We start from the raw sequence: 15,618 nt of genomic DNA, 5'->3' as shown, positions 1-15,618 counted from the left end.
GCAGGAATGTGGGAGAGATGAGGAATTCCAGTTCCTGTCTTGTGAAAATGCTTTCAAATGTGACCAGAGAGTCCAGGAGAGGTGGAAGGAGGCCCTCATTTTCTTATAAAACTCTAAAACTCTTATAAAACTTCTGCATTAAATCAAGAGACACAGTCAGAGCTCTTAGTCTGGTGCATTAGGAAGTGAGGGTGTGGTAAAGCTGACATTTCTCAGAAGCACTGACATTTTACATATAATCTTTTCCCTTAAAGATCTCACTAGGTGGACATCGCATCTCTCCTGCCTCAGATACGAAGCCAAAGATGTTCTAGAAGGCATATAGCCCTTCTGTTCCCCTAGCTGCCCTATGTCATCATATTCCATTCCTATTTTTGTCCCCTATCTCCCGCTTGGTGGGTCTTCCTGCAGAAGGGTAACATATAGACACTGACACAACGAGACAGAATTTGAAAGGCTCGGGCAGGGAAGAGAAAAATGACTTCTTGTTTTAAACTGGATTTCGACAGAAGCTTGACAGAAAGCTGTGCTCCAGCCACAGCCCCAGTTCTTTAGCGTGCTGCCCGGGTGTGCAAACTTACTGCCACCCAAATGCCACCAGTCCATTCAAGAATGAAGGGAATAAAAGGAGAGGGGGGAAAGGACCTCGATGGAGCAAGAGACAGCTGTTACCCAGTGTAAGTGGGAGAGGGTGTGTCTGAAAGTTCATGCTCCTACCCATCGGTTCAGACCTTGAGTTCCTTCACAGCACCGTTGTCACTAACCTCAGAGAGAAAAGACAAGATGAACAAACAAACGATGAGCAAAACCTGATGGGAAATTGAAAGCCACCACGATAATGATGGCAATGAAAAGAGAACCCCAAGCCAGCCACGTGGATAGGACTCATTTTCGAGCCTCGCCGGTGGAGTGAGAGAACGGTGATGTATCAAATTGGACAGACAGGAGAAACCCTGCCCCCGAGGAAAGTAGAAGCAAAGGAATAATCAGAAAAAGGTGGTATAGAAGGTGGCGAAAGGGTTTGAGTATGTGATGGGTCAGGGACATCGCGGGAAGATGGGCTGGAGCTGGATTTGTCGCTGTTGTTGGTTTGTATTGAATTAAATGCTTTGTAAAATGGGTATTTCCTCCATCCTGTTGGATTGATTAAGACTCCGCCCTTTCAGTTCACTGCCAGGGCCTAGTCGGGTGAAGGTCCTGGGGCTCGGGTCCTGAGGCTGCCTCTCCAGGGCTGCTGCGGCTCAGAACCCCCTGATGTAGCAGTAGGCTTCCAGCGTGGCAAAGAGTATGTAGAGAAGCCACAGGCTCACAAACAGCCAAGTCGTGGCCAGCTTGCAGCCACGAGGGCCGCCCAGCTCCCCGCCCAGGTGGGGCCGCCGGCGGTACAAGAGCACGCTGATGCACACAAATGCAAAGATGGTGAAGAGGGTGACAGAGAAGGCCAGCGTGCCCGCTGACACGTGGAACTCCTGTCCCTGCAGGGCCCAGTAGATGGCGGCCACGGACCAGGCCAGGCCAATGCCCAGAAAGACGTTGACGGCGTTGCTGCCCGTGACATTGCCAATGGAGGCATCTGCGTACACATCCTGGATGGCGGCTGCTTTGCTGGCAAACGTATCTGAAAAGAGGCAGAGACAAACAAGAGCTGGTGGGAGGCTGAGGCGTGGAGGGCCTACCTTTGGGGGTGTCCAGTAAAGCAGCTGGGGCCATCAGGCTGAGCCTGGGAATGACAGGTGGGGGGTTGGGGGCTACCCCCAGCTCTGCCATTAATAAGCTGTGTGGCCTTGGATGGGTCACCTTACTTCTCTGGGCTACCCGTTCCTCATCTGCCTGCGTCTGAAAGATTCCCAAGGTTTCTTTTTCTGGTCCTGGTATTTACTGAATGGGTTTATTGTTCTCTTTTGACTACTTTTTCAGTAAGGGGAGTTTGCTTTCCCATAATATCTCCCCAGGGAACTTTGACATCCAGGGAAGCTTCTTACAGTTAAGTGCCTGATTGCACCTGTCACACGGGGCATTTACTTATGTAACAGACTGTGATTGAGCCCACCTAGCATTGCGCTAGGTGCTGGATTTATGGGGACAGAGGACATGCTGGGGAACCATGATGGGGAGATACAAGGGGAGCTGTGGGCTCAAGGAAGACGGGGCTCTGCCTTGGCAGTTAATATACAGAGCACAGGGCCTTGCAGGCTGTTTGACTTTAGATGTCAGCATGAGTTGTAAGCACTGGAAGGACTGCCAGCCACCCTTTTATTTGACAAGTTAGGAAAAATAAGGTTCAAGGAATCTACTCAAGGTAAGTTATCAGGAGATTTGACCTGAAAACCCTCATGCTAAGAGCCCTTTCCATAGCGTCACCCTAAATCCAAGGAGCTTCAGCCAAAGCCACACATCAGCTGAGTGGACCACAGGATAACCTTCAAGCCCCTAATGCTGCCAGCTGTTCTCTGGACGCATTGCAAGGACTTGGATGTGCCCCAAATGCTCCCTTGCCCGGCTTATCCTGGCTTGCCTCCTTGTTGCCAATTTTCTCCCAGAGAAAACCTCTTGCCTTTTCTCGCCTATGACCTTGCTTTAAAAAATTTTTTTTAACCTCCGATTCTCTGCAATTTCTTCCCACATCTGTTCCTTTTACCCACATCTGCTCCTTCCCCTCTGATAGCTCCAGTCCCTCGAGGCCCTGGAGCACAGAAATAAATCGCACATGGAGATTTATAAACTCCGCATGGAAAGGGAAGCACGTCTGTCTTGTTTCCCATTATTGTCCCAGCAACAAGCACAAGACTGTATCAGGCTCAGTAAACATTTGTCTAATGAATAAATAAGGCATGCTTGTTCCTCTTGATCTTTAGGTGTTTATAAAAAAAAAAAAAAGAATATGTAATTCATCATATGAAAGGACAAGAGCTTGTGAAGCTTCCCACCTATCCTGCTGGGAGACACTTTGTATTCACAGGTGTCCTAAGCAGAGGAGGCTGGTGGGCATTTCTCCAGCACATCTTCAAGCAGGCTAACCTGCAGCCAGAGGGAAATGGCCTATTCATCTGACGTGGAGGTTAAGAAATTGGCCACTTAACTTGAGCAGGTAACTTAACCTCTGGGGCCCCACTTGACAGATGAGGATAATAACACTCCTTACTGAATAAGGTTTGGGTGAGCACTACAGGTCTAAAACAGGTGAGCTGCTTAGCAATACATACTTCCTGGCACATCAAAAGTGCTCAAGAAATGTTAGCTATCATTCTTAATAGTGGCAGTGACCCCTTTGACTGACTTCTGTGCACCTTAGGGGCAGAGGCTCTGTTAAGCTCAGATCTGAGATGGTAAGGAAGATAATGAGGCAAAGTGTGTAGGGGTCACTTGAACCAGGTAATATCCTCTTCACAAATGCAAGCACCCCTCACTCTCACCTGGCACAGAGGTGCCAAACGCCACAAAAACAACAGCCGTGACCGAGTCCTTGAGGCCAATGGTGCAGCCAAAGTGGGAGGCCAGGTCCCCGATGATGGCTGTGAGCATGCCGATGATGAGAATGGAGACGACAAAGCAGGCCCAGCCATGGCAGTACTCTGTGGGGGGCACGCAGGCAAACAGCACCTTCCAGAAGACCGTTAGGAAGTGCATGACGTAGTCAAAGCAGGAGGGCAGCCTCTCCTCGCCTGACTCATCCTCATCTTCGTCCCCTGCTGCAGGCAAGACAAACAGGCCCGGGAAAGGATAGCGGGGTCAGATCCCCATTCATGAGAAGGTCCAGTCCAACCCACGTCGTAAGCATCACTGGCGGGAAATTGAAAATGAGTTGGGGTGCCCCCATGGTCAATTTGAATTCAGGGTACCCAGGGAGAGTGGGTGAGAGAGGACAGGGGAGTAGGAAAGGGAAGAGAAGGAGATGAAGAGAAAGGATGTGAGAACCTGAGAGGGACAGGGCAGTGGGGGAGAGAGGGAGGAGGATGGGACACCCGTGGGGCTCCTCTCTAATCTTCCTGACGTGACTGCTGCAATAACCTCGTGGTTCTGGTCATTTTCCATCCCCAGCTGGACAGCTTTCATTCCAGATCATGTGGGCATCCTGGGGAGACAGTGCCATCCTCCAAATATCCCGTGGGATGGAGCAGGGATGGGCCTGGTTTGTCCTTGCCAGGAAATGTGGGCAGAGTTGCCCATTCAGCAGTCCAGGAGGAGAGAACGTGCCGGCGCCCTGTCAAAGGCAACCTCTGTCATGTTTTGACATAACCGGTGGAAGCAGGAGTCAGGACACTTGGGTTCCAATTGCAGCTGTGCTATGAAGAGAATCTGGAACCTGGGGTAAATCATCTTTGATTTCTGAATCTCGGCTCCCTCATTTGAAAAAGGAGGGAGTTAGATTATGTGGCTGATATTCCGCTTATTGTCTCTATAGGGGCAAAGAAAGGTCATCAGAGGTGGGACTGGGTGTATCTGAAGCAGGTGATAGTAAAAGAGGGGTAGCGAACGCAGCAGCAGTGGCCCTCTCTTCCTGGCTGTACTTTGGCTCTGGTGCTGGGACCTCAGGGATGTGACCCCGTGGGTTGCTATGACAACAAAGCTTCATGAAAAGAGACAAGGCCAGGAGTGCGGGGCAGTACAGGAGGCCTCCGTGGTGCTCTAAGAGGCAATGCTGTGAGTGCTGGCAAGACCCCTCCCATCCTCATGCCAACCCGCATGCAGGCCTCTGGGATGCTAGCTGTGCTGTGGGTCCCTACTGAGGAAACCACTGTCACTAACTGCCGAGGAGAGGTCTGAAATCATCCAGGGCAGGGGTTTGCCAGTCACTGCAAAGTTTTTACAAACCCCAGACCCCCACATCTCTAAATCAGAATAGTCCCGCATTTTACAGAAAAGGAAGACCAAATTAATAAGAGGACGGAATGATGTAAAACAGAATTTCTTAAGTTCCTGCTCAGTAGCAGACTGTGACGCTTTCTACTCTCTTTGCTGAGAAAGGTAGCAATAGTTCCCTTTTTGGATGAGGAAATCGAAGCACAGAGAGGATAGCTTGTCCCAGTTCACACAGTAGAACCAGGGTTTGAAACCAGAGATAGCCATGCTCTTCTAGTTACCCCACAGTTCTCTTCCAAAGTGACTCAGTGAAAAGGCAAACATCTAGGGTTAGAGCTGGGAAGACTGGCCACAGGGGCCTCCCAGAGACTGGTGAGTTGTTGACATGGCTGTGTTCTTGCTTCCCTGGAGCTGCCTGTGCCCATCCTGAGACCCTCTTACCTGCACTGACAGTGATGGCCTCCATGAACTGGTCCCTCCAGGAATGGGTCCCCACAACCAAGGCCAGGTTTGTCTTCCTGATCAGCTTGTCCACGGTAGTCTGTCAGGAAGATTAAAACTTGGAACCATGAGGTTAGAATGCTCAGAACCATTGTAGAGTCTGGCACTTCATGGGAATGAAAGATACCCTGTACTCCAGGGGGCTGCATGTGAGTTCTGAAAGTTATGCATGGAATGGCCTTAGGGGGTATCTTCTGGCACAGTCCTTCTATTGTCCTTTTCTTCAGTTGTGACTGCTAACATTGGATATTTAGAGCAATACAACAGAGAATAACACTAATGATGTCGGTAAACCTAGCCTGGAGTAGTGAATTTTAGTATATTTGTTTTAAAAATACAATCAAATAGTGATGACACATTTAGGAGCTTTATAGCTCATTTATTCCGTAGGCTATGTTATGTTTCCTCACAATATTCCTAAGATACAAATGGCCAGCACTGTTTGCTCCGCTTTACAAATGGGAAAACTGAGACTGGGGTAAGTGAGTTGTTCAGTTTCAACTTCACGTATTCAGTGGTGACATTGGAACAAGGCTCCAGGTCTTCTACCTCCCACCTCATTACTTTATTATTCAATTACATCTCACTTATGGCCTGACCTTGAACTCATAGGACTCTTCAATGATGACCTCTAGTTTGGGGTGTTCACCCAATATTGGCTTTCCCATTTCTGCTATCCTCTTGGCTTCCTCTTCCTCCACAGTCAGCTTCCTGTCTGTCACCTCTGCAACAAAGCAAAATCAGACTAGCTTTAGCTCATTTGCCATTCCCTGCAAGTCTAAAGCTCAGGGTACTAGGCATGGGCAGTGGGCATACAGCAAATAGCTCTTGAGGATGAGGATTTTGTGTACTTTTTAGTGCCTTTTTCTATAAGGTGCTAAACACTTTATGATCATCAGACCATGAGAGTGTTCCTTGCAGGCCTGGGCTAAACATTCCTCTTTTGATTTTATACCTGGGTGGGCAATCTGACCCAAGGATCTTCTGAGAAATAGCACCAAGTGAAGTCCCAAGACATTTGGTGAGATATTGAAGAGCTGGGAAGAGAAGCCAAATCTCTTGACCTTTAACAATTTTGAACTGTTGGGTATGACTGGTCAACTACGTCATGTAAGGGTTCTTGGGGGTCAGAAGCACATTTTCACCCAAAGGGAATGTCCACTGGTTCCCATTAGCATCTGTCTCCAACACTCTTGGGAGTGTTCTCCTCTATAAAGGAGGAAGAAGGGATATTTCCAGGAATATCTGCATTTCATACTAGTGACTATTATCCTCACCATGAGAAACTTGGAAGATTTCCCCCCAAACTTCATGATTTCCAAATGAAAGATCCCCAGGATTTCTAAGGAACCAGGCACATTTCTTCTGAAACACAAATACTTGTTCAAAAACAAAACAAAAGAAAGCTCTTCCTCTATTTCCTTTTGAGGCATCCCCTGTCACCCCTCAGCATCTTAACTCATTTACCGGTGGTCCCTTCTCATGCTGAACAGTTAGACATTTTTTGCACTTCAGCTGGTGAGTCCATTTTAAGACCACTTCACCATGAAGACGCGTTTTCTAGATTAAAGTGGAATAGAGATTGTCTTTTTATTCCCCTTTGATTAGAAAATTGCTCTTGGCGTCCTGTTTCTTTCAGAGCTCGTTTAAACATCTTTCCAGCCGAGTCCACATTCTTACATGCAATTAATTCTTTTATTTGGCTCTTTAATTGCTTTCATTCCACACAGTGAATCTCCTGGGGGAATTCTCTAGTCCTTGAATAATCTCAAGGACAAAATGGGTCAGAGGCCAAGAAGGTCTTCTCTTCTTTTTATCTTGGGACTTTGTGAAGCATGGGGAGGGGTGAGACTTGAGCTCTCGAGGTTGCAAGGAAAAGAATTCACTGGAAAGATTATAAGCCAAGCAGAGAGTCTGTTTTATATAAGAATTTCTGAGTTGTCCTGAATGAAACTGGTAAGAGACTATGCGGAGGATTCCTGAGCTGGCTGTTTTACTCAGGGCTTCTGGCACCAAACACGGAAGGCTATCCCAAAGCGTTGGGGAGCTGTCCGTGGTGCTGTCCTCCACTTTCGGAAACAATGATTTCTCAACGATCAATGTCCTCCTGTACATTTCTGTGCAGACACCCCCTAGCAGCCTGACTTCATTTAGTCCATATGAGCCTCTTAGTAGTTAATTCTGAATATAAGTCTGGCTATGAAGTCAGTGATCCTAGAAGCCAGACTGCAAGCCACTCTGAATAAAAGTCTTTGGAAAAAGATGTATACGTAGATTCTTTAAAAGCATGGGTACTCTTTTCCTCTACTTGTAGCTTTTGGCACCATATCGCAATGCCTATCCTAGTAGTGACAGTTTTGTTCCACTCCTCCCTCCCCGATTCTGCCTTGTCATATTTCACATGTGCCACAAGAACTTTATACCAAGGTAATGAGCTCTCCAGTGACTTATAAATGTACCTGTCTAACCCCTTGTCTAGCTATCAATCTAGCACCATATCCATCTGGCAGGATATTGATCTAGCTACTGACCTGTCTACCCCTGTGGTGACCATCAGTTTTTCCTTTTAGCTCTCTGCAGAAATCTCTTTGACAAATAACCAATCCTCTATCTTTTGATCTCCCACAGCCCCACAGTACCCCACAGAGGTACTCTCTCACTCTCTCTCTCTCTCTCTCTCTCTCTCTCTCTCTCTCTCTATATATATATATATATATATATATATATGTTAATTGATTGATTCACATGCCTTTAAATCAACTCTGATTTAGTATCTGGATTTGGTATCAATTCCTGCCTTTTTCTACTTCTGTAATTATCATTCCTTTACATTCAAATAGGTAATTTCTTGAGAGAGTCATAAGTCTCAAACCTAAAAGACCATAACTATTCTGATCACTCGTTTATGTAACTCCTCTGAATTTCAAGTGTAGAGAATAAATGACAGGTGATCTTGATATTCAGACTGACTAAACAAACTCTCAGGTCTAGGAGAAGGAGGAGGAAGGAGAAAAAGAGAGAATTGGACTATTAATAGGATGGAAGATTAAACAGATATTGGAAGAGAAAAGAGCTTGCCAGGTAAGACTGGAATAGATTGCCATGAATGCTCTACAGACATCCTCGGAAGGAAATGGGGTGATGCAGCCAGTGCTCTGACTCCCAGGTCCCTGAGCTTGGTGATGTAGTTCAGATTGAACATATTTTCTCTCCATCTTTCATCACCAGGCCACTGTGAATCATGTTTGCTTGGCCACCTGGGAAAATCCAAACACGGAGTTGAGATTTCCAGAGAATTTAAAGTCTAGCCAAGGGCTCCTAAATTGCAGGTGTACAGATTGAAAGATCTAGGAAATGACACCTTCTTTGCCTGTTTTAGCTTCTACTGGTATCTGTGCCAATGTGTTAAAAGTATAACGAAGCTTAAATTAAATCACAACCTTTGGTATGTGCATATGTGTGTGGCTGGTGGAGGGGGAGAGGCAAGCATTGGAACAAAAAAGCCCAAATGCCTCCTCAGACGAGAAGATGAGTGAAGTGGAGAACACCCGATGCTCTGACACTGAAACCCTAAGAGAAGAGTGGAATACATGGGGTCGGAGATAGTCATTATCCTATTGATATAAGAGGAAGCAAGAGGCCAGGGAAGCTGGAGTAATTTTTTTCCATAAAGGGAAAATGTAGGGGTTTACCTCCATATATCTTTTATTTTGGTTTGAGACTCCAAGGAGGTAAATGTCCTTACTATGTACCCTGCCCCTTCCTCAAACTCAGCGTACAGCCTATGGTGACTGAGTACCAATGAATTCTGTAAGATGGTTTGCCTCTCAAATGACCTTAAAATTTTTATACATTCAAAGAACTAATGAAGTATAAAATGTTATTTTAACATATGTTGAGACACCTTGTATAGCTCACTCTGCCTGCACCAAGAGTTACAGTATTGCCGACGTGCTGGAAATGCTTTCCTAACTGCTCACAAAGTTGGACATTGTCTATGATTTGATTCCACTGATGCAAGCATACTCTCAAAGTAGATGTGTTTCCTACAACAGGCTCTAGACTCTGCGTGAGAACATCTCCAACATAAATTCCCCCGAATTTCTCTATACAATCAGATCATCGCCCACCCCCTCCCGCCATAATATTCTAATTCTTCTTCTTGTTCATGGCACATGTGACTTCAAGGATTAATAACAAATGAACCAAAGTTCTAGAAATGTAGGTCTCTGCTGTGATGAAATGGAAGATCTTCAGGATCGATAAAATACCAGATTCCTTAAAAATTGCTTTTCATGTTCTCACAGCAGCTCCTGATTATTTCTCCCTGGACCCCTCAAGATCAAAGAACTTTCTTTCTCATCCCATCATGATCCTATTAGGAGAGTCAGCTCTGACTCTCATCCTCTCTTGCCCCACAGCATGAGATGACAGAAGAATTAAGACTCAGGAGAAGTCTATGACCCACCATTTCTTTGGTAAGTTTCAGTTCTCTTCCTGGTCTCAGAGAGGACCAGCTATGCCTTTACCCACAACCACTAAAATGGTGCTCAAGGAATTGTCTACCTCCTCACAATTACTTCAGGTAGGGAAATATCTCCAAGTCCTTAGGACAACTTGTTAGGTTAAGTTGGGCCCACAGTTCCTAGTAAATAAATCAAAGGACATTGGTCTTAAACTAAATAATGGCACTGACAAGAAGCAGAAAAAGGGGGGAAGACTCCCCTTACCTGGAGACAACAGGAGCGCTGTTTGCAAATGGGTACCAGACAGGGGAAGAAAGAAAAGGAAAGAGCATTAAGGTCCCATCTTAAAAGTGTCCCCAGGCTTTGTGGTTGCAGTAGCACAAGGAAAGCAGTGAGCTTAGTAGATGAGAACTTTGCAGCCACATGCAAAAGGCAGCAATTGGAGCATGCACAGCAGCAGCAACCGCAGCAAGGGGCGTGAACTACTGGAGAGACTGCTGAGCACCAGGGGCCTGCAGCTGCAAATTTTCCCCACACCTTCCCTGCAACTCTGAGGGCCAGGGACAGAGGAATGAGGATGGGGGAACCAAGCAGATGGAGAAGAGACAGAGTTGGTCATTTGTGGTCTTCTAAGGGATCAGGTTATCACATCCATTCTGTAAAGGAGTGAGAATCCAGTTATCTTGAAAACTGTACAGGTGGCAACCCTGACCCAGCTTTGAGTACCCCTAAAAGAATGACCTTGTGAAAAGGTAAATCCTGCAAAATGTTTTCCTTGAATAGTGTGTCATTTTAGAGAGATAGCCTGGAGGTTGGAGGCCTTGGACTCCTCCCATTTTGTATCACCTGTGCCTACAAAGTCACTGCAAAGTCAATTGCAAAGTCATTGTAATTAGTAGATGCTCATTAGAGATTTACTGTTGGTCACCTCTTTTGGCAATTGTATTTTTCATAGATCCTGTGGAGCTGCATCTCAGGATGGGGTTTTGTTTCAGAAAGGACAGGCTAAGTCAGAGTCGAGATATTCTGGACCAGGGAGACTGTCATACTGAAAGCTATTGGTAGATGGAGATGACAAATACAAGGTCCCTGCATGGCCTGGGAACCATGGTTTGGTTAAAGATGTACCCAGCACAGGTCATCCCTAGCCCCTGCGTTTTCACTTATGCTAAACTCTCTTAGATTTCAAGATCCAAAAATTTAAAAATTCTTGTAACATACCACATTTTCACCTTGATGGTGTCTTAGTATGGCACCTCACTCCCTGGTTCTTGTCAAATAAAAGCCTGGGAACATCCTGTTACATACTCCTGGTGCAGCTGGCGACTGAAGGAGATTGCTGAGGAAGGAGTGGGGCAGGGGGTGGAGGAAAGTGTCTGTAGATCGTTTTTTCTAAAAATCTCTAAGAATGCCACTCAGGTCTGTAATCCCATATTCACAGCCACTGAAAACACATGGATCCAGAATCTTTACAGTACATAAGCAGAGAGAACAGCAGTTGACTTTTCTGGTTTCTCCCATATGGAATTCCAAGGGGTAACGGATCAATGGGTCTCCTTACTACACTGAGATGATAGATAGATAGATAGACAGATAGATAGATAGATGATAGATAGATAGATAGATAGATAGCAAGAGAGCTTGTTCATTCTGCTCCTTCCATGGATCTGTACAGAAGAACCCCTCCTGCCCCCCAAGTTCCAGTGGAAACTAGAGATCCAAACACATTAGTGTATCCAGGGATGTCAGACAAGGGGCAGCTCTTCCAGAAAGATCCCTGCTGCCCTTGTTTTTACTCAGACATCCCTCCCAACACCAGGATCATCTTTAGTACCATGAGAGGGCTTTAAGTCAGCTGACCTGCACCATTTGCTGGTCATGTCTACACGAATCTGAGACTTTCCACTTAGCAGTTACGGATGGGTCAGTGAGATCCAGGTAGACCAACTCTGAGTGACATGATATCTCCAGGGTGTTTTTCCTGCTGTTGCTGATGAGAGAAGCTGGAACTGAACTCTCCCCTGCATTGATCCCCAGGGTCAGGTGAGAGTCATTTATCCCTGCTCAGACATCCCAGGGACAAGCAGGAAACAGCATAGCTCTGAGTATTTGGAAGCATTTGGGCAGCTCGTTAGGGTGAGCCCATGGATGTGGTAAGAGGGGAAGCAAACAGGCCTCATTCCTGGCGGAGAGAGCTTTCCTCTCCCACCTGAGGCTTCCAATGTCCAGACCCAGGCCTGACATCCTTGACCATGCTGCTCAGAGTTGCTCTCAGCTGCCCACTGCTAGACCCCAGGGCTTCCTCTATTGCAAGGCAACTGTGTTTCCTATTCATCCTCGCTTATTCCCTCCCCCAACTTGTCCAGAGCATTTAATCTCACCTCTGAAGTCTGTTTTGTTTGCCAAGAATAGAATCTCCTATTTCAAATATAGTCCTTTACTTTTTTTTTGTAATGCAATTGTCATTTTGACCATGCACACACTATACTATGCTGTTCTGAATGCCTAAGACTCTCCCATGTAGCAGTGATAATGAAAAGCAATTTCCGCTGTGTAGTTTCTCACTCTGAGAACAGCAGGACGTTCTGGAAATCAGAATGGGGTTTCATTTGACTCTGAATCTAGACAATCAAGTTTTATGACCTTTCAACTTGTGCTCTAATGCCAAAATATGAGAAAATCTGAAGAAACTGAAACTGAACCCTATAGACAAGAGAAACTGACAGAAGACTGACACCTTTCCTATTGGCACCTTCCATCTTGGCATCTTGGTCACTGGGAAGATCTGGAGGCATATCACACCGATAGCTCGATAAAATCCTTATCTTCTCACCTACTCCCTCCCCCAGGACTGGGCTCCATCAGGACTCTGCTGACATCTCCTTGGACAGAAAATCCAATGCAGTAAAGAGGGATCCTCAAATGAGGAGTAGCCATAGGCATTCATGTTTGGCCAAGTCTCTTGAAGACCGCAAGGTTTATCTTATGCCACTCTCTGTCCAGCTGTTGAACGGGGTTTATTGGGGAGGCAGAAAAGAAGAGTCTCTTTACTGGTAGAATAAAGTCATGGATGGACTTCCAACCCATTCTTCTTGTCTGGAGAAGACTGCCTTCTTTTCAGCTACCCTGTGCGATCCTTTGTCCTGCTTTCATTTACACATAAGTAGCTGGGACTGTGGAAATTGATGACACTAGTTTACAATGGCCTTAGGTGTCTGCTACGTCCATCCAGTCATGAAGATGTGCATTAAATGCACAAGGGAGATGAGAATGAAGTAGGGCAGGTGTTGAGACAATTTCTGAAAATATTCTGGGTGGCGGGAACACAATCTGGGAAGCAAGGGAACTGGAGATTTTCTCTTTTCTTCCAGCACTCTTTGGCAATCAGACTCATGGCAACATCTTCTTAGGTGGCCAGCAAGAGGATGAATAATGGAAGGCAGAGAGGGCTTCTGCCTCTCCAACACCAGGTGTAAAACCAGTGTGGGCACAGAACTGGTCAGGTCTGCAGAGAGAGTCCCCAGAAGACAAGGGGAACTGAACAATCATTCGTGTCTGAGAAGAAGACCTGGGCATGAGCCTTGGGAGCATAGTCGCCAAATCTCTTAGATTTGTCCTTGAGTGAAAGGCTTCATGCTGCTCTTTGTCACGTGACTATGGAGTAGCTGCAGAATCATCACCTTTTTTGACAAACAAGTAGGTCTGACCATTCTATCCTTCGTGAGGCTCCAGCAGCACATCTCTCCTGAAGGGGAGTGTGAATGACCTCCTCTTGATATTTCCCAAGAGGACTCTTACCCACATATATTCCTCCAACACTTTCAAAGTCGTAGCATCTAATCATTTTCTTCAAGGGAAGAAATCTTTCCTTACTACTACCTTGGTTGCAATGTAATCAGTCCCTTAGGCAGGTATCCCAAGATGCAGGGCCTGAGGAAAGGAGGAGGGGAGGCCACGTCTCTGGTGTGGGATGAGGGTTATCTCAAGACCTGGGTGATACGCTCATTTGCAGATGTCAAGCCAAGGTAGACTTCTGTGAACCGTCCAACACCTGATTCTCAGAGATCAACAACAAGCAAGCCCTTCTACTGGAGTCCCTTCCATTGGAAAACCTGTAAGACCCTACTCTGGGCCTTCCCAGTGTCAATCCTTTTCCGGGACCCTCCGGCTAAGGAGATTTCCATACCTGGAGTTAACCACTTTCCTTTTGCAGACTCAATTTTCTGCTTTCGGGACTGCATTATCCTAAAGTAGTCTGAATAAAGTACCCTACCTTGGGCTAGAACAGAGGTAGAGTGGGATGGGGTGGGATGTCAAGGGAAGGATGAACAGCTCAGGATTCCAGATTGCACGACTAGCTCAGAAGGCAGCTTTCTCTCAGAGAGCTCTCAGAAGCGTGGCCCCTGACAATTGGTATACCTTTCCATGTTTTGCTCTACCCAACTGTGAAATAGCCAGATAAAACACTTACCTCCACGAAGGACAAAGGGGCCCATGGGCCACTCTGCAAGTGAGTAACCTGCCAAGCACTCAACGGAGGTTGGGAGATGCAGCAGAAGACTCAAAGCATCATGGCAAGATGGGCTCCAGCCCCCATCCCAGACCCTCCCCCATTCAATCCAGGCTAGAGAGTGAGGGGTGGAAGGGGAACAAGGCAAGGGAGGGGCAGAGGCATGCATCGCATTACATTCCTTCCTTTATCTTCTCCCCACCCACCAAGGAGTTTGCACATTTACAAGTGACTCTGTGTGTATGGTGGGGGGCTGTGAGGATGGGGAGTGCAGGGGACATTGGTAATCGGATAATTGGAGCACAAGGCAGAAGTAACTCATCAGGGTCATGAGGGGTTGAGGCTGCAGTGTGTCCAAAAGGTGCAAAAGGAGGACGTGGAAACAAGCTATGGCTAAGAAGGCAGAGATGATACCGAAACAGGGTAAGAGCGAGAACACAGGAGGGAAAAGAATTTAAAAAGTCTATTGGTCAAAAGGAGTAAGGAGGAAAAGGAAAGAAAAGGGGGGAGAAAAAAACATAGTTTCTTTTTGTTGTTGTTGCTTTTCAACTTGTTTAGATTTTTTCTTTCTTTTTGTTGTTTTATTTTGTTTTGTTTTGTTTTTAAGGATCTCACACCTGCTAGTCCACGTTCCATCCATTTCGGTTCACCAAGGACAATGAAGAAATTCTCTTGCCTTTCGTATTCCTCCTCATCCACTATTTTAACCCTTACGGTTTTCCTGTAGGGACAACAAGAGAGAGAGTGTCGACTGGGTCGGTAGATTGGTTGGTCACCCGGAGCCCAGCCTTCAAAATCATTCCCCATCACTCCTGGCACATGCAGCTCAGTGCTGCCATGGTGGCTTTTGACAGGACTTGGTGGATTGTACTGCTCTTGTGTCAAAAATGGTCTTAGCTTTTCTTATCTCCTTGGTCATAGTTGTCCTTACAGGTGAGAGGGGAAGGGAGCCAGTAGGCAAGGAAAAGTTGGCAAAGGAAGGGATCCAGAAGGACAGGAGGGAAATGGGAAGGAAAAAGGGGGCTGATGGTGGGGAGGAGTCACTTTCGATCCTGCTGACGGTTAGTAGGAAGTGAGTTGGGCAGCACATTCCACTGGGTGTCACATGGTAATTGGCATTTCTTTGGGCAGTAGGTGAACTGCTGGCCCATTGGGGGTGACCCAGGGCTCTTCTATAACAGGAAATATGTCAACAGTATCTATCTAGGGGTATTTTTTCCCTTCCTTGTGTCTATTCCCACCACTTATGTGGGCCTCGGAAAGAAAATCTTAAAAGGAAAGTATTTATGAGGTAGGGAAACCAGAGAGAGAGAGAGAAGGGAAGGCAAGAAGGCAGAATTC

General features: G+C 46.4%; 1 protein-coding gene across 3 annotated transcripts; it reads right to left on the bottom strand.

Annotated features, from left to right (window-relative positions):
- Window positions 1-1,241: 1,241 nt before the first annotated feature.
- On the bottom strand, window positions 1,242-14,991 carry LOC103084130 (sodium/calcium exchanger 3). Of its 3 annotated transcripts, none has more exons than XM_007454433.1 (6): window positions 14,895-14,991; window positions 10,032-10,049; window positions 5,901-6,025; window positions 5,242-5,341; window positions 3,414-3,689; window positions 1,242-1,618 (listed from the first exon to the last, which is right to left on the bottom strand). In XM_007454433.1, exons 1-6 carry the CDS (start codon window positions 14,911-14,913, stop codon window positions 1,242-1,244), a joined length of 915 nt encoding a protein of 304 aa, XP_007454495.1. In that variant the 5' UTR covers window positions 14,914-14,991. The 3 variants fall into 3 exon arrangements, with proteins under 3 accessions (XP_007454495.1, XP_007454496.1, XP_007454494.1); XM_007454434.1 differs by having other exon boundaries at window positions 5,901-6,016; XM_007454432.1 differs by lacking the exon at window positions 10,032-10,049.
- Between the last annotated feature and the right edge of the window lie 627 nt (window positions 14,992-15,618).

The sequence above is a fragment of the Lipotes vexillifer genome, unplaced genomic scaffold (assembly GCF_000442215.2).
Source record: "Lipotes vexillifer unplaced genomic scaffold, Lipotes_vexillifer_v1.1 scaffold197, whole genome shotgun sequence".
Lineage (NCBI taxonomy): Eukaryota > Metazoa > Chordata > Mammalia > Artiodactyla > Lipotidae > Lipotes > Lipotes vexillifer.
This window is presented reverse-complemented; position numbering and strand designations above follow the sequence as displayed.

Bases quoted from the DNA above. Each gene is read 5' to 3' on its own strand.
- LOC103084130 (XM_007454433.1), bottom strand. The intron at 5,342-5,900 runs GTCAGGCCATAA...TCTTCCTGACAG, and splicing joins AAGAGTCCTATGAGTTCAAG to ACTACCGTGGACAAGCTGAT. The intron at 1,619-3,413 runs GTGAGAGTGAGG...GCCTCTTTTCAG, and splicing joins GTTTGGCACCTCTGTGCCAG to ATACGTTTGCCAGCAAAGCA.